General features: G+C 40.3%; 1 protein-coding gene across 5 annotated transcripts in view; it reads right to left on the bottom strand.

The window, feature by feature from the left end:
* fbxw7 (F-box and WD repeat domain containing 7) overlaps positions 1 to 27,505 on the bottom strand; it is a 134,888-nt gene that overhangs the window by 83,435 nt on the left and 23,948 nt on the right. For all 5 annotated transcript variants that reach the window (XM_080880642.1, XM_080880641.1, XM_080880639.1 and 2 more), the window contains 2 exons: positions 24,674 to 24,751; positions 199 to 453 (listed from right to left, as the gene is read on the bottom strand). In XM_080880642.1, the coding sequence (XP_080736768.1) occupies positions 199 to 384 (186 nt within the window). In that variant the 5' untranslated portion in view covers positions 385 to 453; positions 24,674 to 24,751. The remainder of the gene's footprint in view (positions 1 to 198; positions 454 to 24,673; positions 24,752 to 27,505) is intronic.

Raw genomic sequence — 27,505 nt, forward strand, 5'->3', positions numbered from 1 at the left:
CAGTGAGGAATGATCTCGTGAGAAACTCAATCTGTTGCATGTGATCTTGCACAGAGACACCAAACTGTGAATCTAACGCAAACTTCGATGTTTAGGTTACATAACTTAAGTCTTCTTACGCAAGTTCATATTTCCACAGACATTTTCTCTGTAATCAACTTTGAAATCACAAATTTCTTAAATGTCAGTTTGCCTCACCCTCTGCGGCAGCTGCTCTTCCTCCTCAACCACCCGGTTCATGTGTTCATCCTCATCGCCCTCCTCTGCCGCCTGCTGGGGTGCCCGAGCCGTGGAGGAGGCGTTACCTCGCACTGCCGGGCCCCCAGGCCCCCGACTCCGCCCGCCGCTGCTGCTGCTGCCCCCCGACAGCAGTTCCTGGTTCATTTCCAAAAGCCAGCTTGCTACCTCCTGGACCTTCGCTAGGCTGTCTGAGGAGGAGAAGGGTTTGACATTCTGCAAAGACAGACACAAAAATATATGTGAGCATTAACCCAGATGAGAAACTGATAAACATTTAGTGATTGTTTTCTACTGTCTTCAGACAGTCGGGCAAAATGCTCATCAGGAGGGAACATGTCTGTGTTATACACGTTCCTTTGTTTTCTCTGAATTAAAATAACTGTTATTAGACATTCGCTCGTTGAGATGCACTGATGCTGCTCAGCAGCAGACAAGGAAAAATGTGGGAGTGATTGTACTTGGCTTCAGATCACACAGCAGTGGATGCTCAAATGCAGATGGATGGGCAGAACAGCCTTGAGTGCTACTAGTGTTCTTACTTCCAACAAAGCCAACGTGAACAAGAAAAGAAAATCCAATCCACTGAGCACAAAAGCCACACCGCATTAATGTTCCTGAAGTCTTTAAAAAACACTCTTCGGTCTACAGAAAAGACAGTTGTGTGTTCCTACAAAGAATTTACTGGGATGTGTCAACATAAACAAGTTGCATTGCTTTCCTTTGAAATATCTGAAAATATATATGGAACTGAAGGACAGTCAGAGTTTTGTCACCACCTCACTCTTCGAGTGACAGAGGCAGCAATACACAAAGCTGAGTGCAGATCAATACTATGTGCAAAATATACATCACCCTACAATAGTTGTATTCATTTAAGTGCAGTGTGTTTATTCTTATTTGTAAATAAAATTAAAGTCAGGCTGTTTGAAATTTGAAAATATAGGACACCATCAATGCAAGGAAAAGCTTGTCCAAGAACTGCACAGTTTTCTCAGACTGAGCTGGGTTCAAAGCAACATGAGTAAGAAATCACTGAACAAATAAAGCAGTATGTGTAAATTCATAAAGCTCAGCAGCTGTTACAGGTACAGGAAAAGACATATTACCAGTGACAAACTCCTCAATTCACTGTTTACAAAATCTCGCTTTGAAAAGCATTACTGAGTCACTGAACTATTATCTATGAATACTGGTGTGTCGGTGATGACGAGGAACGCTGGATGAGGTCAGCTTTTACGGACTGTGTTCAAAAAGAACAACATACAAAACAGAAAAAAGAAAAAAATGCAACTTTAAGCTTGACAGGAACAGATCAAGACGTCTGAAGACCATCAGCACCACTTTCTTTGAGCAAATGAAATAAAAATGCATTTGTTTGGATCGTACAGGGTAAACCTGGCCAGAAATACTATTGCGCTTGATGCCTAGAAGTGGGACAAACCATCAGCATTACAATATGTCATAATGCTTTCTGCTATGATGGGACTATTGACAGGCTGGCTCCATGTATTGATGATTTTATTAAAACATGCAAGGACTTAATGCATTTCCCTGCTAGTCTGACCTACCAGACTCACTACCTCATGATACTTCTTGATTGATCCCATCAAATGAAAGATGATAAAGTGACTAAAGTTATTAAAGATGACGTAAGGAAGAAATGCACAGTGGGGAAACAGACTAATAAATTGAACGTTCATGTTAAAACTGAACAATTATAGGACACTGACAAACTGACAGCACCATGAAATTATCACATTCATCATATCTGTATTTTTATACCTTTTTACAGCCATCATCATCTTATCACAGTGTTTCAACTTTTTCCTGTCGTGTCTACACTTTTACTGATCATCCTTCTATGTACTTTCTTCTATTGAGGGCTTGCGGTTCATCTTTGTTTATCTTAGACAACCATTCACCCTCACATTCAAACCCATGTCCAATTTTAAAAAAACCAAAAACAAACAAACAATCTAACCCCACTAACTGCATGTCTTTAGACTGTGGGAGTACCTGATCTGAAACCACCCACGTGCACACAGAGAGAAGGAATATATGCCGTACAGAAAGGTCCCAGGCAGATAGATAGTGGATTCACACCCACTGCACTGCCCTTTTTACTTGATTAACCATTTTAAAAAATAAAAATGGAAAAAAGTCAGTTCAACAACATCACCAAACCTGGTTGTTCATTTTTTTTTTTTTTTTTTTTTATAGAAAATATTATTTAAGTTAGTTTCACTTTGTATTTGGTTATCCTTACCAAATACAAAAGTGGCTACTTGCCCTGCCAGTGGGTACTGTTGTACAGTTTATCTAATACTGCTGAATCATTGCATGAAGAACCATCGCAGGCATCGCATCCATTTGTTTACATCTGGTAATGACTGTGAGAAATAGAGTATAAGTGCAATGTGGATGTTGTGGTAAAAGTGGTGTATGCTACCAGCCAAGGCTTCCCCTTTAAAATGACGTCCTTCTGGGACCTTGTTCTCTCCCCCTGTTGCAAGAGTCTGAGAACCATGAAGCTGCTGTGAAGCACATGCTAGTGACCCTGATCGAATTCCAGGAAGATGTGTAGACAGATCCAAGATGACAGGACAGTTTAAATTTAAGACAAGATCTGCTTTTTGGCGATATTATACTGACAAAGTCATTAAATAAAAGTTCTGCTATGCGAGTCATTTAAAGGATGACTGATTAAAACAGTTAAAGCAATCGCACATGGCCCTGTGGTAGCCAGTCCCGAAGCTATCCCACCTCTTACCCAGTGACAGCGGTGACAGTCTCCAAATCCTGAACTGGATAAGAGGTTAGGAGGATGTGTAGATAGATAATATACAATTAGGACAACAATTACTGGAAACAATGACTGTGTATTGTGAATGAATAACTTGGTAAACTTGGTAAATGAACAATGAAGAACAGAAAAGCAAGTGCAAAAAAAGGCTCTTGAGATAAACCATTAGTCACTCCGAGCTTTCAAAATTAAACAAAAACAAGATGCAGTAATGGGTGAAATGAGCTTTTAGCGCTTAAACCGAGGTGACAAACCTTCTGCATGGGCCACCAAATGAACACCCACAGCAGAGCCAAATTAAAATTAGATTGTGGATCATGATTACACTCCAAAAGATTAACAACCTTTTGACCAGATTCACCCTACATCATTTCAAAACTTTCAAAACAATGACTGCCTTTTTATTTTGATAAGAACTCCGAGCACTTACATTCAAGTATTCAAGGTAAACTAACCCAACAAACACATTTTACTGTGACCAAGTGTGTGGTAAGAAAGGATTATACAAGTAAAGGTAAGTGGGACGTGCGACTTGTGGATTTGCCTCATGCAAGTGGTAGTAGGTTGAGTATGTAGCATGAAAATCAGCCTCCATCTTTAGACCTTAGTATCAGTGACACATGTGCAGCTCTGAGACAAACTGCAAGTTTATTCTTGCAAACATACAAACTGTGCATGCATTAAAAGGTGGGCGTGAACAAGAAAGCAAAAACAAAGGCAAGTACAAGGTACTCGCAAGTGTATCATGAAGCAGTTAAAATATCATAGCTAAACCAAGCTACTTTCCTGCTACCAATACAGTAGAGCTACAGATACGATGCACAACCACAGAGGGAAAACAGGTCAGTTACAAGCTGTGCAGCAGTTTGCTGTCTGACATATGAGGTCCTCTGTTCCCTACTGACACTACACAGTCTAAAGGGAAGTTTTTATTTTGTTAAATGGCACATAAGCTTTGTCAATGTAGCTTAAACCGTCCTTCTATATGCCCACGAGGCCTCTAGCTAATCTTAAGTGTGACAAATTAAGAATCAGTGATGCATACTGCACTTCCAAATCTTCTCGATGCGCAAAACGAGTGATGAGAAGTATTTTGGGGACGCTCACATGCTTTATCTGCTTCAGTTCATACCAACTGCTTTGACCTTGAGGAAAAAGTCACTGGTCCCTTTGTAAGGCTCGTCTTCCTCTTTGCTGCATAGTCCCAACGCTGTGGTGGGAAGCATTAGACCTATCTCAGATTGCACAGCCCACCCCACACACACACACCCCATGGGACTGCCAGTTCATTTCTGTGAGCTCAGAAGAGGAAGGCTATGAATAGCTGAAGTTGTTCCTGCCTTTTACCGGAATGGCCAAGATTCAGCAATTAGTGTCCAACTTGAAATTGGTTATGGAGGTGACAAAGGCTGACAGGAAGACGAGGGAGGGAAATAAAGACAAGATGTGGTAAATATGTGTTTTGTTTTTAACCCTGAAGTTTCAGTTCTTGTTCAAAAGCTTAAATATAGGTAGAAGACATGATCAGACCTGCAGCTTGTACAGTTAAAGTCGGTGAAGTGGTGTTTCAATGCAGGTAACAAAGCAGAGAAAGCAGTAACACTTGTAGTGAGCAAAGACTTGCCAAATGGCCTTTCGTATTCACACACAAGTTTCATTCATCAGTTGCTATTCTTAGTCCAGCAAAAGCTGTGAAGTGGACAAAAATAGCTCTGGAAAACTAGTGAGGGCAGGTGTGAATTTGTGGCTCCTGATAGAAAGCCTCTGAGAGCAAATGCACAGAATTGTATCAAGTAGGGCTGGGCCATATCATACCATTCACGGTAATACCGGTATAATGAAACGGGTGAACCAGAATTGGTTTGTAAAAATGCTGCAACTTCAGTGGTGTGGAACTGGTTTAGCTTTCGTCCGTCAGATACACAACAAAGCACTATTTTTGGTAGAGCATGCTAGTGGGCCGTCGTTATTACCGTGTTTTTTTTGGAAAATACGGCACACTTAAAATCAATCCTTTGATTTTTCTGAAAATCGACAGTGTGCCTTATAATCCCGTGTGCCTTATGTATGAATTCTGGTTGTGTTTACTGACCTCGAAACGATTTTATGTGGTACATGGCGCTCGAAAATCTGTCAAATGTTTGAGTACGACTTTGCTAAGCTACGAACCCGCACCACTTGATGGATTGTCGGAGCATTACGGCTATCGTAGGCAGGAGCCTCGCAGAGTGATAAGTACTGTTGTTCAACATAATATTACCGTATTGTTTTTAAGTTTTGTGGATATTATACATGGTTATGCTGAGGATATGTTGTCCAATTTCCACTAGAAATGCCTTTTGGTTAAACTGTCAGCAAGGAATTTGCATTTTCACTGTAAATTTTTTATATAACTTTAATGCACATAATAAACAGCTGCTTGTTTAAATGAAAATACATTGATGGGGGGTTTTTTTTTGCACTAATAAAGTTGTGGAGTTGTAAAGTATTTTGTCTAGTGTCAATTATATCGTCAGTTATATCGTTATCGCAAATTTTCAAATGTATATCATGATAAATATTTTTGGTCATATCGCCCTGCTCTAGTATCAAGATTGTTATGAGATTATGATCACAAAAAACACACACTTGGTTTAGAGACAGATGAACAGCTTTGTTCATGATTTAAAAGCCACCTAACACGCCCCAAACTTTCCTAGAATGAAACATCATTTGGTGCATCAGTCCTGTGACGTCTCAGACCAAAGAGAAAATTAAAGATAATCTTAGGAGTCCCTCTTTCACACAACTCCTTTGAGCTTTAGCCGCAATGATGCAGTTCTATGAGATGCTATGGACCATTTTAGCATCATTTAGTTCACAGTTTGTCCTCCAGCTTTCAAACTTCACTAATCTGACACAGCAGCTAGTTTGTGGAACAACAAAAAAAAAAGAGAGAGGGAGGGAGAGCAAAGATAAGCACACCACTGGCAGATGAACATTTTCCATCCCTCTCTTAATCTGTTAAGACCCAAAAGACAGGTAAGAAGTCAGTATTGTCTGCTGTGTTATTTTGCTACGACTGGAAGTGAACTGTCTGATTACACATAATATGTAGGAAAACAACAACGTTATCTGATGCCCTCAAGTGGAAGAATATCCTGTCTGTATTTACTGCTATTGCCATCTATAGTGTGGTGTGCCACTTAAGACCGCATCTATTTAATTGGGCCCTAAAGCACGTTACTTTAGGGACTGATATTCTTGCATCATTTCCTATTTCAGCCTTACAGATATAAATTACTGTAAATCGTGATGCATTTAAGAAACTTACAGAAGAAAGTTTTAAGGGCCATTTCCTGAGCTAAGATAAATGCTCCGACTGAGACTTTGTAGTCCGACAGACCTTTTGGCCTCATTTTATTTATCTTGTTCCATATTCATGTGAGACTGAGAAACAGTATCGCATTAAAAGTTAAACAAGCAAAGAAACAAATAGGTTTCAGTGTGGTTAGTAAAGGTCCACAAGTATATAGTGAGATATTAAAAAGGAAGTCAAAAAACAAAATAAAACAATTCCATGTAGACTTATGAAAATAGGCACTTTACTATTGCCAACCGTGTGTTTCTATTTGTTGTATGACATTATAGGCAATCTCAAGAGTGATGAAATGTACTTGGACATAAACAAGATGTATAAAACATCTAAAACTTATTAGTCCAATTTGTTTGAAAAGATGATTATTCCATTTCATGTACACGTTTCATAATTTCTCTGACTGCAGTGCAAATAAAGTAAATTACTAAATTTAATTTCAATCCTACTTTTATGGAAAATGATTCATCCATTTGTTATAAGGCTTACAATGTGTGCTCAGCAGTTTGCAGTTCCTTTAAAGGAAAATGTTTATTTGACCACCTGCTGAATTTATAACTTTGGTCACTTTCAAAGAAATTGAGGGTCTAATTTTTATGGTAGTTTCATTTTAATGGAGATAGAATAGAAACAGAAATTTTTAATAAAAATCCAGAAATGAAAAAAAGTTAAAATTTGATTTGCATTTCATTGAGTAAATTAAATATTTGATCTCCAAGCAAATCATGACTCAGTACTTGGAGAAACCCTTGTTGGCAATTCACAGCTGTAAGACGTTTCTTGTAGTTGGTCACCAGGTTTGCACACCTCGCAGGATGTATTCTGGTCCACTCCTCTTTCCAGAAACTCAATCTTTCAGGTTTCTTGGCTGCCACTTAACTCAAAGCTTCACCTCCATCCACAAATTTTCTACAAGACTGAGGTCAGGAGACTGGCACGACCACTCCATGGCCTTAATGTGCTTCTTTAGACACACCTTTGTTGACTTTCTGGTATGTTTTGGGTCATTGTCATGCTGGAGATCTGTCCACCGACTAATCTCCAGTGAGTCGGTGCAGTAAAATCACCCTGTACCCTTAGCAGACAAACAGCCCTGAAGCAAAATGGTTCTACCTCTGTGCTTAACTGTGGGGATGGTGTGTTTTCCTTCCTCCAAACACAGGAGGTCAAGTTACAAGTAGGACTAGGCAACATGACCAGGCAATATGACCCAAACTTCATATCTCGATATTCTTTAGCTGGATGGCGATATACATCTCGATATTTCTTTAAAGCCATAAAGTAAGAACAAAAAGAGTTCTTAGTCAAAGCTGTGTCCCAAATCTCACATAGGCACTTTTATTAAGATACAGTGTAGATATACAAGAAAAAAAACTTACTCAGAAATAAATGATCAGCATTTATTAAATAATAATGATCCATAAATAAAATAAAAATGTTATTTTTGTGCATAACAAAAAGCTCACAATTGTGCAGTCAAAATGTAAACTAAAAGACGCAGAGCATAATAACAAAGACTCTGTTCCCAAGTTCTACTGCGTGACTGGCAGCCTTGAGTTTGAAATCGTCTTTGTAACCATGTCTCTTAACAGGTGCCATTTGTGGTCCTCATACACACACAATACGGTAATATTACGCTGAAGCAGAGTACGTCTTACTCCGCGAGGCTCCTCGGTAGCCGTAATGCTCCAACAATCCTTTAAGCAGTGCAGCTCCGTAGCTTACCAAAGTCGTACCAAAACATTTTTTGAAAGCGCTGTGTACCACATAAAATCTGTTCGTGGTCAGTAAGCACAACCAGAATTCATACATAAGGCACACTGTCGATTTTTAAGAAAATGAAAGGATTTTAGGCGTCAACGCGTTAGCGCGGTTAGCTTGTTAACGCGCTGACGCCGTCCAGCCCTACGCACGGGGTGATCCGTGGTAACTCGTTAACAGATTTGCCCCGTTAATGCAGTTATGGCGTTAACGTCACAGTGACAACACTAAAATAGTAATCTCCAATTGTTTTCTTTTTACCGACCAGCTCCTCTTTGATAGCTGCCGTGTCCATCTTGTCGTTGCCTACAGGTGAAGTGATGGGGGAGGGGGAGTTGTGTTCAGTGAAGGAGAGAGGCGAGGCAGAGTAACGCAGCGTAGAGACAAAAGTGGACGAAAGAGAGGCAAACTTGCAGCTCCACCAGTATAGTTATAACGTAACGTAGACTATATTAATATAAACGGTATTGTCACATCTCATATCTCGTATAAAAATATATCAATATATTTAAAAACTCGATATATCGCCCAGTCCTAGTTACAAGACTTCACTCCATTACATAGGCATAATCCCAATGGTGTTCTTGGTGACTGCGGGCCCAACTGCCTTCAGATCATTAACAATCCTGTGCAGCTTTGGGCCAATCCACCACCACTCTCATAATCATCCTCATCCCCTGAGGTAAGATCTTGCTTGGAACTTCAGACCAAAGGTGATTGATTATCATTTTATATTTTTCCTAGTACCAAATAATCGAACCAGCAGTTGTCACCTTCTCACCAAGCTGCCTGCTGATGGTCTTGTAACACATTAAAGCCTTGTGCAGGTCTACAATCTTGCCCCTGACATCCTTTGACAGCCCTTTTTGTCTCACCCATGGTGGTGGAGAGGTTGGAATAGAAGAAACTGATTGTGGACAGGTGTGTTTCATACACAAATTGATTGTAATTTGTGTGCCACATGAGCATGGACATCCCTGGTCTCAATCTGTGGGAGCCCAAATTGTGTTTAGGCTGTAGTGAATGTCGCTCAATAACATGCAAATCATTCAAATTAAAACTATTTAATTTTTTTTGTTTGTTTTAATGGGATTTGATCTGTATAGACATCCAGGCAGTCACTGAGTACAGCTACTGGTTGGGGAAGGGTTAGGGATTTTTATTCTGTATGCTGTTCCAAGTTGACACCACATAGATGAAGCTTCAGCTGTGGTACACACAGACATTACTTGAGTCTCAGTGCACAAACTCAACATTTAGACTCAACAGCAAAGGCATGCCATCTTCTCTTGGATGGATTTGGACCATTCTCTAGCTCCTGTGACGGGGTGGACAGGTATGCATTAACTCTGTCAGTGTAGCCAGCCAACACTCCTGCCCCACCACACAGCCTGCATCTAAACTCGTTTCCTCCGGCTATAGAAATAAACCAAGAACACACTGAAACCTTGTGTTTGAGCTACACTATAACAGCCGAGTGTTGTGTGTTAAAACAGCTACAGCATTCAAATGACTGCCGAATCAAACTAAAAACCCCAAAGCAGACTGAGCTGCAGTCCAGTCCCAGTTCTAATATGTGGATGCCAGAAGTAGGAAATTTGAAATTGGCAGGAAATTTGAAATTGGCTGTAAATGTATTTTCTCAATAATTTCTAGGGTAGTCCCGGGCCAATATGCAATGCAAGTTCAATAAATGCATGTTAATTGTTCATCACGACTCATTAGGCCTGAATGCCCTTTGGGCAGTCTTTATTAAATTAAAAAAAAAAAAAAAAAAAAAAAAAAAGGTGTAGGTCTTAAATCATCTTGTCCAGTGTTAAAGAAACATACATTAAATTTCAAAAATACAGTTCATGGTCTTTAAAACTAAATCCTTAGCAGGTATTTAAACTACAAATAGCAGGGTAAGCCTCAAAATGCTACTTAAGCTGTAGAAAAGTATTTTGTTCCGCAGTCATTACAAATGTAATGCGTTGAATTTTCAATAACAATGACATAATTCATGTTAACTTGCACAGAGTATATCTGTGTTTGATAAAGGTTTTGAAAACTAAAAAAAAACAGTGAATTATTTCCAGTTTTGATAAAGTGAAAAATCTGTCCTAAGCTGGAGGGGGGGGGGGGGGGGGGGGGGAATCATTTCAACGCCAGTGGATTTATCTACGAGACAAACCATGTTGGGAATAAGGAAACAAAATTAGAAGACTGAGCTCAACTTCAAATTGGAGCAATAAATCACACTGAACTGACTTGAACAGTTCCAGTGTCAGGGAAATATTGGTTGTTCAGACAACATCGCAGATGCAGCTGAAGATCTAGCAAAATGTGGCACTGCATAGTGACTTTGCCCAAATTAAACTGCATTAACAGAAGGAGATTAGCAAAGATGGACCAGACCAATATTATAAAAGCTGAAGGACACATTCTGCCTCTAGACTGCAACATGTAACACAAAACCTTGTGAGCCTTAAAAGAGTGACGTTTCCAATTATTAATCCTTTGAGATAAGAAACGCAATATTTGGGATGGTTTCTTGTAATCCTATAAATACACAGCGTTTGTTGAAACATCTTACCCCTTCAGTTCGATGCAGAAGCAATTAATCAATGTCTCTATTTTGAGCTGGTGCCCTGTGATGTCTGAGGAAAAAGTGAAACTCAAGTCCTTGAGCTGCTAGATTGGAGGGATATCATCTCCCCACATTCATTTCCACAGCAAAATGTTTCATTTTATGTCAGTGCTTTCCTCTGGAAAACAATGACTTCTGTTCAACATAAGGGATATTAAGGCTTTGTCTATAAGCACTGCACGTACTCTAAAATCGTCACTCATTACCTCTCTTTCATTTGAATTGTTGCCATGCAACAGCTCAATAATACCATAATACCACAACATTTTCCTTTGTGGATTTTTTTTCTTAAATCATTACTCATGAGAGCATAAATCTTCTTGGAAACCAAGAGAATCAATCTCCTCTGCTTGTGAGAATGGCCAACTGCCAGGAAGACTCTGGAAGGGGCTAAAATTCCCATTCAGTGCCAGCTTACTACTAAAACAATCGTGTGCACAACAAGCAGGGAAGCAGAGGGAACCCTAGAAGCTACAGCCATGCGACAGAAACCTGCATTAAAGTAAAGTCAAACACTCGTCACACAGCCGAATGTGAAAGGGCACTCAGACGTGTGCACAGTCTTGTTTGGCTTTTATTTGTTCCATTAGAAAAAGCTTTTTCTCCAACAGGGAGGGGGGTAGCAGCAATCACTGTAAACCACATGCAGACTGAAGGCATCCATTTAAGTGACTGTGCACCCTGCTAGCAAGTCTACTGTTGTCAAGGCAGCGAGACATCCATTAAATCACCTGGTTCCATTAGAGAATCAATTACTGTGCCGCTTTCCTTGGTTGCACAGTTCTTATACCTGAAAAATCATTTCAGACAACCAAAGCAGATACACAAGGAGACTACGCTTCACCACCCTCATATGCTGCCAGGACCTATATGGTTCTTGAATTGCTCACAAAGAGCACAATTCCAGTGTCTCCGGACACATGACGTGGCTGTGTCAATGGAAGCTGGCACACTATTACCTTTGGTCGAGGTGGGCAGGCAGTGGCCAGTCGCTGCAGCTGTTCTGAAGTGTGGCTGCAGGAGAGGAGATCTGAGCAGCAAGCTGTGCGGCCCAGTCTCTTCATCAGAGAGGAGATGATGCTGCAGCCACAGCCACACATCGACTTGCTCATTAGTAGCCTGGCTGTTCTGGGGTGTGGAGAAAAGAGACTAGCTGTGAGCCGCAGCCACTTCCTGGTCCTTTCTGAATCCCCTCAGTTGTCCTCAAAGCTGATGCCTTTGCTGTACTGTGTTCCACATGGCACTAATCCACAGGTACTCCCACCAGAGATAAGGCTGGTTTTAGTAAAAATACAGATGCTGCGGCTCACCTTAATCCACAGTGAAGGTACTTGAGTTGGGAAGTACAGTTTGTCGGTCCATTTCCCTTGTGATTGCTTCCCACTTACTCCACTCCCTCTGCTGTACTTCTATCTCTGAACAACACGCCTCCTGCTCTAGTCTCCCTCCCCCTTTTTTTTTTTTTTTTTTTTTTGGCCAAACTCACTTCCATCCACAGAACACCTTATTTTGGCTGCAAATAATACACCGGACACAGTGTCTGACACTACTCCCCTCTGTCTCTCACAATTTCCATCCGTTTCTTTCCATTCCCTTCACTGCCTTCGACTGCTGTGCAATGAGGATGCTATCCCCGACAAGGCTGTTGCCACCACTGTGCACCCCACCACCACCTCCTCCTCCAGCGGTAAGCCACTCAGACTGAGCTCCTCCAACTTGCCGATTAAAATGTTTTTCCTCATATGACATTCGAGCTCCGAGTTGCTCCATTAATTGAGGAAGCAGTGGACTGAATATTATAAGAAATCCAAGCCACTCAGCAAGCACCAGGAGGACTGATAAGCAGGATACAGTCAGGATGCGGTGGGGGAGGGGTCCAGCGTTTAGGAGACAATAACGGTGGAGGCAGGATTATTATGGTGGGTGATAAACTGTAACTGTGGTCAGCTTGCTGCTGATGATCACTGTAACAATGAAGGAAATAAAGAGCTGAAAATCTTCAGTGTGACAGTTACTTTAACTGATGAAGAAAAACTAAAGAGGAACTCTGCAATCTGTTGTTATTTTGCTCCACTGCAGTAATTTAGTTATTAAGCTTGTAATGGAGCAACTAATAGAGCACAGTTTTACATGGCACATGCCACCTGCACACACCTAGTTTAAACACCTGCAGCATATTCAATATACATCCTTTTTAATTCCCTTGTGTCTCATGTCCCAGCTTTGTTGAACCCACACATTCCCCGCTCACCTCATCACAGATGCTCAACCTGTGGAATCTGTGCTCAGGGACAACCTGCACATTATTCAGCACTCAAGCTAATAGTTATCAGAGCTCATAAAGCCTGAGCTCCTTGAAAGTGGGAAAAACAACGAATGGGAGGGACGGGATGAACAGCAAGACAAAGACAGATGCACAATAAAATGAGACTGGGCCCCTTTTGAAGGACCAACAATAGCTTTCTATTAATGGCACACAGTGTTATACAACTAGAAATCACCAACATCAAAGACAGTGAAAGAGGGAGAAATTTGTCAAGCCAAGAATATGCTAATAATGACCACCAAGAGTAGTTATGCTTAATTAAGTGCCAACATATGTCAACACAGGCTACTGCAGCCCATAGCTGTCCAAGCTTCACATCAGCTAATTAGAGGAACTGAACTGGACCTCTCAAACGTTTATATATTGGTGGGGATTTTTGAATCTGAATATTTTATGAATCCCAGGAGTAAACAGCTTTGCTACATAAGATAGGAAGTTTCAAAATTTAAAAAAAGAGAAAAAGAAAGAAAGACAGAAAAACATTTTTTTAAGTTGTCAAACATGTTAGGGATGGACCAGGCCATGCCCTTGGCATGTGACTCAGCACATGAAGTACTTCCTGATATTCAAAGCTTTCCAACACCACCACCAGAGAATCAAGTTCTACACCTACAATGTTACAGGTGATCCTGGTGAGTTCGTAAAGCAGGTTTCTCTTTGCTATTCTCAGTCTACTGCCCCATAACACTACACCATAGAGCAGAGGTGTCGAACTCCAGGCCTCGAGGGCCGGTGTCCTGCAGGTTTTAGATTTCACCCTGGGTCAACACACCTGAGTCAAGTGATCAGGTCATTACCAGGCTTCTGGAGAACTTAAAGATATGTTGAAGAGGTAATTTAGTCAGTTAAATCAGCTGTGTTGGATCAAGGACGCATCTAAACCCTGCAGGACACCGGCCCTAGAGGCCTGGAGTTCAACACCTGTGCCATAGAGGATGGCACTGATGCCCAGCACAGACTCAGAACAGATATTAAAGGGCCTCAGCCATGTCCGAAAACAGAGAGAGCTGGGACCCTTGTTGTCGGAGGGCTTCTGTGTTTTTAGCTTAGTAAAAGCAAAAAGAGACAGCTATTGTTCATATTTACCAGCAGATCTCAGCTCTGTCTCATAACCAACACCTAACATTTGGTACAATCACTAGCAGGAAACTGTAATGAAAGAAAGTGAAAAAAATATGTAGCCATAAAAATTACATTTCATATTCAGTAACGACAAATAATATGCAAAGGCTGCACTCTTGGAAGAAATGAGAATGGGTTTTATGAGTTTCATATTAAAACCCAGCAGGAAGAAAATACAAATTCATGACACTCGATCTCCCCAGCCAACCTCAGTTATAACCAATGACTACTAATGCTTTTGTTGAGTTTTGGTGTCATTTCAATTTTAATCCGATGTAAATGTGCTTGTGTGGTCAATATCCTCAAGTGGAGGTTTTCTTCTCTCAAATCATCATCATCATCATCGTTAACACAACAACCAGCAAAGCTGTAACCAAAAGATTGCGCCATTTTTGGTGCCTTGGTCAAAGCAGTCACACATGTATTAGATCACCATAAGCATGCTGTGGACCATTCCTGTATTCATTCCCCTACCTGCCTTCTTGTGGTTGATTAGTGAAATCGAAACAAGTATGGCAGCATCAGCAGACTCTCCTTTGTTATATAAAACGCACACAGCTACGCACTGAACAGACTTTACTTCAATATTTAGCAGGAGGTGACGCTTCGCCTTCGTGTCCAATGTCAACTCTCAGTTTGTGCACTGAGCAGTTTTATTTTCCGTGTAAGCAGAACAATTCTGTCCTTCATTTTGTATTGCATTTCAACACACCTTGAAGTAGTACAAACTAGACTTCACCACAGAGCCCTTAATTTAGCGATGTACAGATCCACTCTACAAATGACTTAGTCTCATTTTGTGGGAATACTGCAAAAATGTAAAAACTGTTCCATCTGTTTATTCAATGAGGTGCATCACATTTGATGTACAGCTGTGACCAAGTACGAGCTGTGCCTAACATGAAAAGTTGCTGCAAAGAGAAATGATGAAGCACTTAAAGCTGTTATCAGTGCTCACTGGCACATCTCTGGGCTGTTGATGGGAATGATACTACATAAGACAGCTCACTGTGATTCAATGGCGTAGCTTTCCTCAATCACCGGGTTGCCATCTATCCAAAAACAAACGGCCCATCAGGAGAGAAATGAAACACTCCAAACACAAAAGGCTTTATCTGCAATCATCAGAGACAATCTGTACCAAAAGGTATAACACCATCAGCCCGGAACAAGGAAGCAGGCAAGCGTGCCAACACGTAATGCAGTCACCAACACTGAGCCAGTGTCTGGCAAAATGTAAGCTAAATACATGTGTTTATACTTTTGTTCTCTTCTTGCCCAGGAGTGACAGACAGGGCAGGGTGAAAGGGTGCTCTGTTCATTATTTATGAATATTGCTTTTCACTGTGTCAGCTCACTGCCTCAGTATTGATCTATAAAAGGAGGGTGGCTGCACCACAGCCCAGAATCTCAGACGAAGAAATAACGACAAAGCTTACACACTGCAGCTTTATAGAGCATCTAACTGGCACGTCGGCAGCTCACGGAGCTTTGCATATAACATAGGAAAAATATAACCATGACATGCATGCTAAGAATAAGTGAATATAGTAATTACCAAACAAAGTCTATACTGTACAGAGTTCCATCACGTCCTGCATTGGTGAATCTCCATTCATTTATCTCAATCCAAACCAATCTACACTCTTAAAAAGTCCCATACAATGAAGTGGTATGAGTTTTTTATACTTTGAGGTAGGGCTGTGCGATATGACCAAAAGCTAATATCCCGATATAAGACATGTATCGTCGTTATCGTCCCGATAATGATATAAATCACGAAAATTTAACATTTTCTGTAAATTCTGTGAATCTCGGGAAGCTCGACTTGCATGAAGTGTTTCCAGCTGGGCGTCGAGTACCTGGAGTCGAATGTTTTAACCGATGCATGAAACATGATTACACGGCGTGCTGCGGGTGAAGCTTGTTCTAACGTTTGAATCTAAGATTTATTTTTTAGCACCTGACGGCTCTTTTTTTTTTTGCTTATCATCCGTAAACTCTCTACATACTCTTTCAAGTGATTCAGTTTATTTTGAAGTCTCAACGGGATCTTGAGCTTTATTGTGAAAGGTTTATGTGGAAAATAAACAAGCAGACACGCAGTGGCATAAAAACAGGCACTTGTCTGTCCATAGTGTGGTTATATTAACTATAAGAGAAAGAGAGAACGTTAACTAATATAGCCACTACAGTGACCATCAAAATGATGAAAAAAAATATTGCCGTAAACAGTTTATTTTGCGACACCACAAAACAAATTATAGCGTAAAATGAAACGATAGACGTTTTTATATTGTCATCCGATATATATCGTTATTTGAGCAGCCCCACTTTGAGGTGTGAAGCATGAGCTACGAAAATCTGAAGTAGCTTACAGCCAGCAGTCTTCCAACCCATGGCAACAAGGTCACTTCCCCACTTGACAAACCCATTACAGCTCCTCTCTCTTTTCCACAAAGAAACTGGGCAACCAGCAGGAGTTGCACCTGAACTATGCTTCAGTGGGAAATCTACATTGTAACCTGATGTGCCCCTTCCATCGAAATGCAACTACAAGCCAGTCAACACAACAACTGGCCTGTTCGAATCCACTTAACGGCTACCCTGAGGTACCCCTGAGCAAGGTACCGTCCCTACACACTGCTCCCCGGGCGCCTGCTTAGTGGGCTGCCCACTGCTTCACTGAGTGAATGGGTCAAATGCAGAGAAAAACAAGTAATTTCCCCATGGGGATCAATAAAGTATCCATCATTATTATTATTATTATTATTATTATTATTATTATTATTATTATTATTATTATTATTATTATTATTCAGCACCACCACAGCACTTCCTCTGCATTCCCGGCTACTTTTTTGGACACATCTTTTAAATTTATCAGACACATCTTATTACATTTATTGTTTAAAGAAGTGGAAAAATTAGAGGGACAAACGCTTGCAGTCACCAGTGCTACCTCTCAGCTTCCCAGTAGATAAACGTATGATATCAATTTGAAAATCTTAAATGCCAGGTCAGCCAGGAATGCTGTAGGTCTTTAAACAAAAAAAAAGTGATAAATCTACCTTTCTAGGGAGACGCATGTTAGGTTATGGTGTAGACTAAGGTGTAGGGTTTCAGGGGGGTAGCTAAAGTAACTACACATTGCATCAACACAGTTCACAATTACTGTGGTCTGATCATCTCATAATTCACATTTGTCAAATACAACAACTGTGCTGAGAATTTGGCATTTGAAAGTAAAGTGAGAGCTCAGAGAGAAGGATAGCTGCTCCCACTCTTGCTGTAGCTCACCGACCTCTACCTGAAAGTAACGGGTCTGAATTAAAACTCCAAACTCTGAAAGAGTCAATTAGAAGTGTTGCATAAAACCAAGGGTATGCAGACAGGTCCAAAAAAAAAAAAAAAAAAAAAAAAAAAAACGAGTGATGTGATGTTTTTGTTGAAACTCAGCTGTTCATGGAGCGTACGTAAGAGACATTATGTATGTAAACTAAAGTCTTTTAAAAGCCAATTAATGTATTCTTTTTTCTCCAATTCAGCTTCAACATTTTTACAAAATGCTGCCTTCTGTGAGGTCAAGCACACTAGCGCAGTCTGACCGTTAAATGTAAACACTCTAATGTGGTGTAGACGTTAATGAAGAAACCTAAAGGGCAAAACAAAGACTCCAAAATAACAAAAAACTGAACATTACTCAAGCATTCATGCAACATTATTCATAATACTCAGTGACCAGTCTGAATGATTTAAATCTCTAGGAGTGTACACACACACACGCCCTTTAAAAAGATCAAATTTGTTGACTAATTATTTCATTGGTTAATCAAGTGGCAAATATGTGATAATTAACATGCTGCCATTAATCTCTTCAAAGCAATTAGTGAAACATTTAAGTGGGCTTGCAAATGATGTCCTTAATTATCCTGCAGTATCCAAATGTTGGCACGCTGAGAAAAAAATTACACTGAAGTCAATCTGTACAATGAAGAACCGACACTCATGCTGAGTTTAGACAGCCACACATCTGTGTGTGTCTCTATAGGTAATGTGATAATACCATACAACAAGCATATCTGACTAAGGATGCAGGCAATCCTTTTTCCTCTGAGTAGGCTGCACTCTAGTGGGCAAAGCCGAAAATATCCAACAGCTGCTGATAAAAAGGCTAATTTAGGATCATTTCTCACTACTTAAGGCTGTGCAAACGCAAACACACAAACCCACACCCCATTAATAACATTCATTCACTCTAGGACAATGAAAACAGACACAGAAAAGTTACAACTTCCTGTCTCCAACACAGGGACATAGGACTTCCTGTTTTGAACAAGGAGTCAAAAGCATGAATAACTGATCAAGAGTTAACCACGCCCTTCAACAGTTAACAGACCCTTACATCAACACCTACTGGTGTTACACGTTTCTACGCAGCTTTACAAGACAAAACAGCACACCAGCAGCTGATTTGTTCATGAACAAACAGGTTTGAGGTATAAGCTTAATCGGTTACTTAAGTTTTATAAATACTTTTATTACAGTTTTCCCATGTCTTGATGGAAATGAATAAATCATTTAAAACTAATAACCCCCATACAGAACTCATTTAAACAACTGGCAAGATAATCACCTCTAACTAAAATCATCTCCAAATTACAAGAAAAGATGAGGCGTTAGTCATGTTACAAGAGGTTAGCTAAATGGATCAATATACGTCTAATTCAACAGACTGCATGGACAAATGTATCAGGACAACTTTAGGGCGTCCATTTTTTTTTTTAAACTGGTTTCATGAAAAACAAACATCATCATCATCATCATCACGTAAGAAAAGTAGCATATAGCTCTTATTTTAATCTCAAGATTTTGTTGCAGATGAGAGATTAAACTTTGGTGTTTTAGGCAATGTTAGTTTTAGTCAAATATTGGGTGTGAAAATAAACAGTGAGTCTGGCCTCATAAAATAGTGACCTATATTACTGTAACACCAAGTTTATCATATTTGATTCACGACGTTTTGAGACCAATGATCATTTTGGGACAATGATAAATTGCCCCCAAATGCTGGATTTAGCAACACTGATTCAAATTCAAACTAATCTGTCAGAAGGTTCAATAAACACTTCAGCTTCAAAAACTCTCATGGTTCAGCCTTTACAGGGTTTAACATATTAGAGAGTCCCGTTAAATAACTTCCCTTCTTTAATGTGAAAAATGAGAGCATTTATTTAAAGATCCAATTGAATCCTTTCTGCTACACTTTCACTCGTGTTTTATTGGACCTGTGTGACTATCCACAGATACGCACAAAGCCAATTACCAGCAGTGGGTCCCGATTTAAAATGTCACAGCCATTTAAACTTTCTGCATTTCTGAAATGTGCATTAGCAGCAATTTTTACCATCCCTGGTCATCCCTCATCATCATTGTGAGAATGCTCTTCTCTGAAGTAGGCAAAAGGCTGTTCTGAATTATTTACAGAGAACGAGTGGGTGAGAGGTGTGGGACTGATTAGGGAGAGACACACAGGATAGTGAAATCTCAGTCCTTCAGTCTGCTTAGGAAGCAGTTTTGCATTTAAATTTAAAGAACCTTTTCAGAAAATGACAGCAGTGTACCTCCTACAGATATTCAGCCGCATAAGGTCAGCTTTTGACGGGAGGCTATTCTTTAATATGCTCAACATAAAAGGCAAAAACTCCTCCTAGCAGGCAAACGCACAGCTCAGTGACTGTTCTACCATCAGAAATAACGATACATCTTTCTTCTGTAGAAATATTTGTCATTTCAGAGTCAAGTTCCTCCTTGATAACAATTCCATCATTCATGAAAAGAGGAAGAGTGTCACATTATTGCACCCATGCACTGATATTTATACAATAAGCCATCTCGTTACCATCACTCAGGCAATCACCACATATTAAATATGCATATGCTTGTTTTATTGTTTTTGTAAAGGTCACCATAGCAAGCATTCACGTCTGGAACAAAAAGCACCAAGTGGCAATACAAACGACAAAGTTAAACTTGAAAGAAAATCCAATCCCAGACCATCAACCTGAATTATTCAAACTCCCTATCAAATGTCCTTTATCCGGTCCATGAGAGCAGAGCAACAGTTTTAGGAGGAAAGACAACGTTAACATTTGGACATTTGAGTGCCAATCCACACTTTAAAAATGCAGCAGTGAGCCAAGCAAGCCTCAGCTATGTGCTATCACTTTACCTTTAATTCACCAGCGCGTGCATGGGATGAATAATTCATGCCTTGCACCACACTCTTGGCTTTATGGAAGAGTCACCCGTACAGCTCAACGCAGAAAACACATTCACATTAACTGGGAGCAATGTGCTAAACACTTTTTTTTTTTTTATTAAGTAAAAAAGGTCACACTTGAATGGAGATCAAGGTAAAAAATGATCAATATTTGCATATCTAAAGTATTGTTTACTATGACTCAAAAAAGGAGGTCTCACAAAAAATACATTTTTCTGATCATCTGACAAGTTTGCCAATGCTGTTTCTTTTGATTGGGAAAGTTTCCGATAGCCAGAAAGGTTTGACGTGCCGAGCAAACATCAAGTTACTCTGAATTGAAAGATTTTTTTATATGAAAGTTAGAGCAGGGCGATATGGCCAAAAACATTTATCACGATATATATTTGAAAATTTGCGATAACGATATAACTGACGATATAATTGATGCGAGACAAAATACAACTCCACAACATTACTAGCGCAAAAAGACAACCTTCCATTTATTTTCACTTAAACAAGAAGCTGGTTTTTATGTACATTAAAGCTTTATAAAAATGTAACAGTGCAAATGCAAATTCCTTGCTGAAAGTTTAACCAAAAGGCATTTCCAGTAGAAATGGGCTGACATATCCTGAGCATAACCATGTATAATATCCACTGAAGTTAAAAAGAGGTGCTTTGCAACATTAAACTGCAGTGTGCAGTACGTATTTTTCGGACCATAAGGTGCACGGGATTATAAGGCACATTAAGCGAAACAAAGCAGTCAGATAAATCAAACTTTATTAAACTCATTCTTCTTGCTTCCTCCACTTCTGTACCATTGATTCATTAATGTTGAATTCTCTGGCAGCGGCTCTATTCCCATGTTGTTGCAGTATACTAATGACTAACCTCGTATTGTGGACGGATTATCCCAGTTGTTCTCCTGACTGAAGATTGGTCCTTTTACAGCATCCTGCCATGCGATTGCATTTGTCTCTAACCATGAGGAACCTTAACGTTAACTTTTATAAGTGGAAAAGTGTTAGTGTTCGTCCTCCAGCTTCACTGTTTATGTTATGCTAACATAGCTGTGTCGCTAGCGATCACGTAGCACATCATTATATACCAGCTAGCCCAACTTCAGTAACCCTACAAACGTCACTGCTGTTTAGTTTCCTGTCTTCATTTATGTTGGAAGTGATAGCAGAGCTGTACATTTGATTTTTTTCAGAAATCTCTCAGTCAGAACATGCTATATCATGCTTAGGTAACTAGCGAAACTAGCGAGCTAACTTCCGCTAGCTTCCTGCTAGCTTCTAACTCCGTTAAATGTAATACATTTTGTTTTCATGGATGCCTGGAAGTTAAACTTCATAGTTACACCTGGTAAAGCAGCAATGCTGATCGTTTTATTAAAGATGAAAGAATTTAGACAGTTTTTAACTCTTAGTGATGCTGCAGTGTTCGTTTGACCTGAAGTATACGGAGTTTAGGACCCAGATTACTCCCAGATTTAAGGGCATCTTAGTCCGACAAATACGACTATAACGACGGCCGCTTGCATGTTCTGCAAAAAAATGTGCTTTGTCGTGTATCTGACGGACAAACACCAAACCAGTTCCACATCACGGAAGTTGCACCATTTTTACAAACCAATTCTGGTTCCAGGGCGGTCCCCCGGTAACCCCATCCCAGGCAGGGGGAACTGTTCCCTTGATCGTGCACTCACGGGAGTCTTCTGAATGGCTTTTTGTCTGGTCCCTCACCCAGGACCAATTTGTCATGGGAGACCCTACCAGGGGGCAAAAGCCCACGGACAACATAGCCCCTAGGATCCCTGAGACACACAAACCCCTCCACCATGATAAGGTAACAATTCGCGGAGGGCCCTTGTGTCCAGGGGTCTTGTTCTAGAGTGATGGGAGAATGTAGCAGGAGATCAACAGAGGGATTAGTGCAGCGGCTGCAGTGATGCGGACGCTGTACCGGTCCATCGTGGTGAAGAGAGCAGAGTGTAAAAGCGAAGCTCTCAATTTCACGAGCTGTGGGTAGTGACCAAAAGAACGAGATTGCGGATAGAAGCGGCGAAAATGAACTTCCTCCAAAGGGTAGCTGGCCTCTCCCTTAGAGAGAGGGTGAGAAGTTCAGCTACCCGGGAAGGGCTCAGTGTAGAGCTGCTGCTCCTCCACATTGAAAGGAGCCAGTTGAGGGGATTCAGGCATTTGATAAGGATGCCACCTGGGCACCTCCTAGGTGAGGTGTTCCGGGCATATCCCCACTGGGAAGCGGCCCTGAGGCAGACCCAGGACACGCTGGAGAAATTAAATCTCTTGGCTGGCCTGGAAACACCTTGGTGTTCCCCCGGACAAGCTGGAGGAGATGGAGGTCTGGGCTTCTCTGCTTAGGCTGCTGCCCCCACGACCCGGCCTCAGATAAGCGGAAGAAAAGGGATGGATGGATAGCAAATGCAATATAACGGCAGATTTATTTTCCCCTTTCAAACACAAGAAACAATTTGATTTCTCTAAGATTAGTTATGCATGGAAAAAGGTTTTGTTTTATTGTCAACAAAAGTCAATGCACAATAAGTGGTGGATTAGCCATTTAAGCTCCGTGCAACTGTTCACATAGCTGGTTCTTGTGTTTGTGGCCTTTCAAACATGCACTGTCAATAGGGAAGTTGCAAAGTGCCCTTTGATTAACACCACCACCATCTATGCTATAGGGGGAGAATATGCAAATATCAGAATTTGCATAGTTCCCTTTGCCTATCAATTATCATTCCCTCGGTGATCACCTCCAGCCCCCTTCGAACACAAAGTCCTCAGTAATGCTAATCGCTGCTGCACCTGCGCTAATCACAATCTTCCATATGTAGTTTTTCCTGTGCTTGTGGGTTTCTTTCTTCAATATGTAAGAATAGAACAGAACAAATGTTACCCGCCTATATTGCTGCCTCAGCACATACACTGCCTAAGGTACCAAAGAAAAATACTGGTGGAAGCCAGTGATACTGCTCAGTTTCCTAGCCTAGTAGCTACCCCTATGGTATCAATTTCAAAGTCCTTCATCGCCTTGTTCTCAAGTTTTTGCATTTACAAGATTTAGAAAAAACCTGACCTCTGTCCCAGCTTCAAACTCATCCGAGATTTTAGTAGATATAACAATGGTATCAAATTGAAACTACTCCTATGCTTAGGAGTTATTCCATTCACAGACTTGTTTGACGTCCCTTCCCATCAGCCTTTTACAGCTGAAGGGTAAAAACTGATTACGGTGTATTTTGGTAACAAATGGTAGCGTTAATATTGGTTCAGAACTTATAAGCAGACAGACTGAGCAATTTGACTTGTTAACTTGAGCTCTGACCAACTGTAACTTGGACATTTTCACTACCTCAAATATATGTTTAAATATAACACATACATTTTATAATTGAATTTAAATTTTGAGCACTTAAGGTAGAGATGTGACAGTATTCACATCATATCCATAAAGTCTCTTATAGATTCAAAAAGAGAGCCATCTCTAAATCTCAACATTATCCAAGCTTGTAGTCAATAATTTATCCTTCATATTTTCAAATCATTAAATTGTGTTTCCTATAGGCTGAGAACTTATTTATGGTATTTGATAACACCGTGAAGTAGGAATGAACTCACTTGATAACAGACACTTTCATGGGAAATCTGTTGCTAGGAAACAACTGGGCTCAAGCTTACATCCCATCAGCTGCCGACAACAACAAACAGCATAAACTTGAGCCCATTTATAATGTTTGTGGATGTGATTTGCAGCATTTCTGAAAATAAGAAACTGCAAAATGGTCTATACATAAGCAGAGAGGCGACCATAGGCACAGCAGATTTCATAATGTGCTTGTTTATGTTGTTCAGTTTGTCAATGCTGTAACACGCGGCACACGCCATAATTCAGCATTACATATATTTCTGTAACAGTAATTTGTTTTGTTTATCCTTTGTTACACATCTGCAGTAATGTGTGTTTCTATATGTTGATACAAAAAAATAATTGCATATCAAGATTCAGATTTACTAGAACACACACACACACACACACACACACACTTCTTGTCCCCCCCCCAAAAAAAAAAACAAACAAACAAAAAAAATAAAAACCACACACACACTATGCAGTACACATTTAACCAAGCAGCATTTACTTACAGTTCTCTCTGTGTCTCTTAGTTTAGGCCACAACTGGTCTTCTACCCCTCCAAATCTGACTCCAAGAGCTGATTCTTTCTGTGGACAAAGAGTGAGCAGTCAGTACAGCAATCTGAGGGATTACAGAGTTCACAAGCTACGGGGCTGTCTGGAATATGAGAGGAGAAAACAAGAGTAGTGAGGTAAGAATGATGGGATTTCAATTTCTCCTGCAAACCCCAGACAAAGCATGACAACTCTTCAACAAGGTTTGCCAAAGAACAATTCAACCACCTGGCACAACATACAACACCTGCATCAGCATGTACCGGTGAGTCACCATCATAGATGCGTCAGTTCTTCCCGTCTCGTCCGATGGGAAGTGAACAGAGCTTCTGGCAGCTCCCACAAAAACATGTTACTTTAAAGCTGAACTGAAATTAAAAATGTCTTCAGGAAATCATAGATGTATTGATGCTACAATTACATGGCATGTTTTTTCCCCCCTCATTTCAAAAAGAAGCTAAAAATATTTTGGGGGGGAAACTGCATCTTGGTTTGAAGCCTGTGGTTGGGTGTTTCCTTTGGCCAACATCTGAGAACCAGCATTACCGACACAATCTCTACATGGCACATGTTAGCAAAGTAGCAGCAACAGCTGTTGCTTCAGCCTTCCATCTGTGTGCACACAAGATGAGCTCAGCCACAATACTGACTGTAGGTCACCTGCAGCTTTGCAGTAATCAGAGTACTACAGTCACTGTAGTTGTACATTAAGAAAAGAAGAATAGATTTAGTTTTAGGTTAAAGAGTGAGTAAAATGTTAGTCATTACCTGACTAAATTAATCTGATGAAATAAAACAAAGAGGTAACTGATCCTTCAGACAACTTTTAAAGGAGGCAGCTTAAACGCCTACTGCCCAGACAAGTTGGTCAGCCTCTTTGATGAATGGTAACTGACTTTTTCCTTCCGCTTAGGACCTGCTATGGCAATATCACGGGTCCTAAAAAGACAGACTTTAACTTTAATATTTCATACTGCCCCAGAAATAACACTGCACCATAATAAGTGTTCATAAAGTATATAGGGTAGGGGAGCTTAGCTCTAGGCACAGGTTTGAGGATAGCAAGTAATCACATGGTCAAAACTTAAGTCAGCAAGTATTCTTGCAACCCAAGTACTCAAGACATTACACCATGAGTCAAAGTATGACATGGGGAGAGGGTTGGGCAACAGGATGAATGTGTCAGCTATCAAAATTTAATTTAATTTGTTTAACAAGCCAAAACGAAACAAGAGAGGCGTTTCAATCTGAGAAATTGTTCCTGCTACACTCCCCAGCACACTCCCAGGCTGAGAGCGAAAATGATAGTTCATGTAAATAAAACGAGATATTGACACTGAGTTGTGGGAAATGAACAGCTGCCAAGAGAGGGTTTCCAGCTGTTTGACACTTGATAACTGTGAGACAAAGGTTGCAGAGAGACCAGCTTCACGATTCAGGAATCTCACAGCCTTTATCTGTAATGACGTGCAGCATCGAAGTTGCACAGAAGGAAATCATTCACCGTGTAATCATGTCACAGACAGCTACTGTTGGACCTGTTCAGATATGAGAGGTTTTGAGCAACAAAATTCCTATAAATATCAATTTTACACAAAAAGTGATTTCTCCTTCAGGAAAGTGGATTTTGTGAGGAATGCTAAAGGAGAGAGGAGATAATGACATGTGCTCTCTCCCTCTCATGTTTGTTGCACATTACAAAGCAAAGTATGAATATCTGACTGTACGACTATTCTTTGTTTAAAGTGCTAATTTATGAATGATGAAAGTTTATTGCAGACAATGCACTTCTGTTTTTAAGCAGAGCAGCATTTGCAACCATTTATCCACTTTGTGACAGTCAGGAACTTCTGGTAAAGAGGGTCTTACTCTAGAAATCCCTTTGCGATGGTCTCAGTCGCCCATAGGTTGCATGGGAGACCCCAACTTGTGAATAAACATATGTCAACTGCTCATTGAGCTGTAGTAAAACATGGAAGTGCAACTCAAACTGGAAACACAGAACATTCACCTTCAAGGTTTAAAAGGTGCAACTTATTTTCGTGTTTGCAGACAGGTCAGTCGCTTCCATGCAAACTGTGGGCAACAGAAATTTCCCAGCAACCAGCTGGGAAATGGACTTCCCTAGACAGTCTCTAGGTCTGTGTTCAAAGGCATCACCCATACATGCACACAAACAAATAATCAAATATTGTTTAGGGTACAGTTGAGAAAACCACACTTGTAATTTTATTTGTGAGCCAACAAAGTTTGAATGCTCCGTCAAAGGCGCAGTCATGATCTGAACTTCAAAACAAATACCCATTAAATAATGTAAGGTGATCAGACAACAGTTAGTCTACTATTGACAAGAGTGAGGGTGAGTAACAATTTGCACAAAGGTCTGCTACTTCTGTGTAGCCCACGATACAGGTTGCATGTTAGCAAACTCTTGTATTCAGAAACAAATTAAGTTAACCTTTGACTCCATTTAAAAGGGAGTCAGTCCAGAGCTTTCTAGGAAACATTCTGAAAGTTTCTCAGAGTCAATTGAACACAGAGGTCATGGGTGCCTGCAACTTCAAGGCTGTCATACGCATCTAGATGCCAAAGAATATGAGCTCACATGTAAGAATGCAACTGCTGTGTTTCCTGGCCTTCATTCACTCTGACTAACTCTGGTCAAAGTTTGAGACAGACGCACGAGTTATGCAACAGTCTTAAATTGACCAAAACCTCTGAAATACTTCAAAAAATAAATAAATAAAAAGGAAAATGTCCTCACTGAAAATATAAGAAATCATGTTC

Source organism: Rhamphochromis sp. 'chilingali' (assembly GCF_963969265.1).
Source record: "Rhamphochromis sp. 'chilingali' genome assembly, chromosome: 4".
In the NCBI taxonomy this organism is placed as follows: domain Eukaryota; kingdom Metazoa; phylum Chordata; class Actinopteri; order Cichliformes; family Cichlidae; genus Rhamphochromis; species Rhamphochromis sp. 'chilingali'.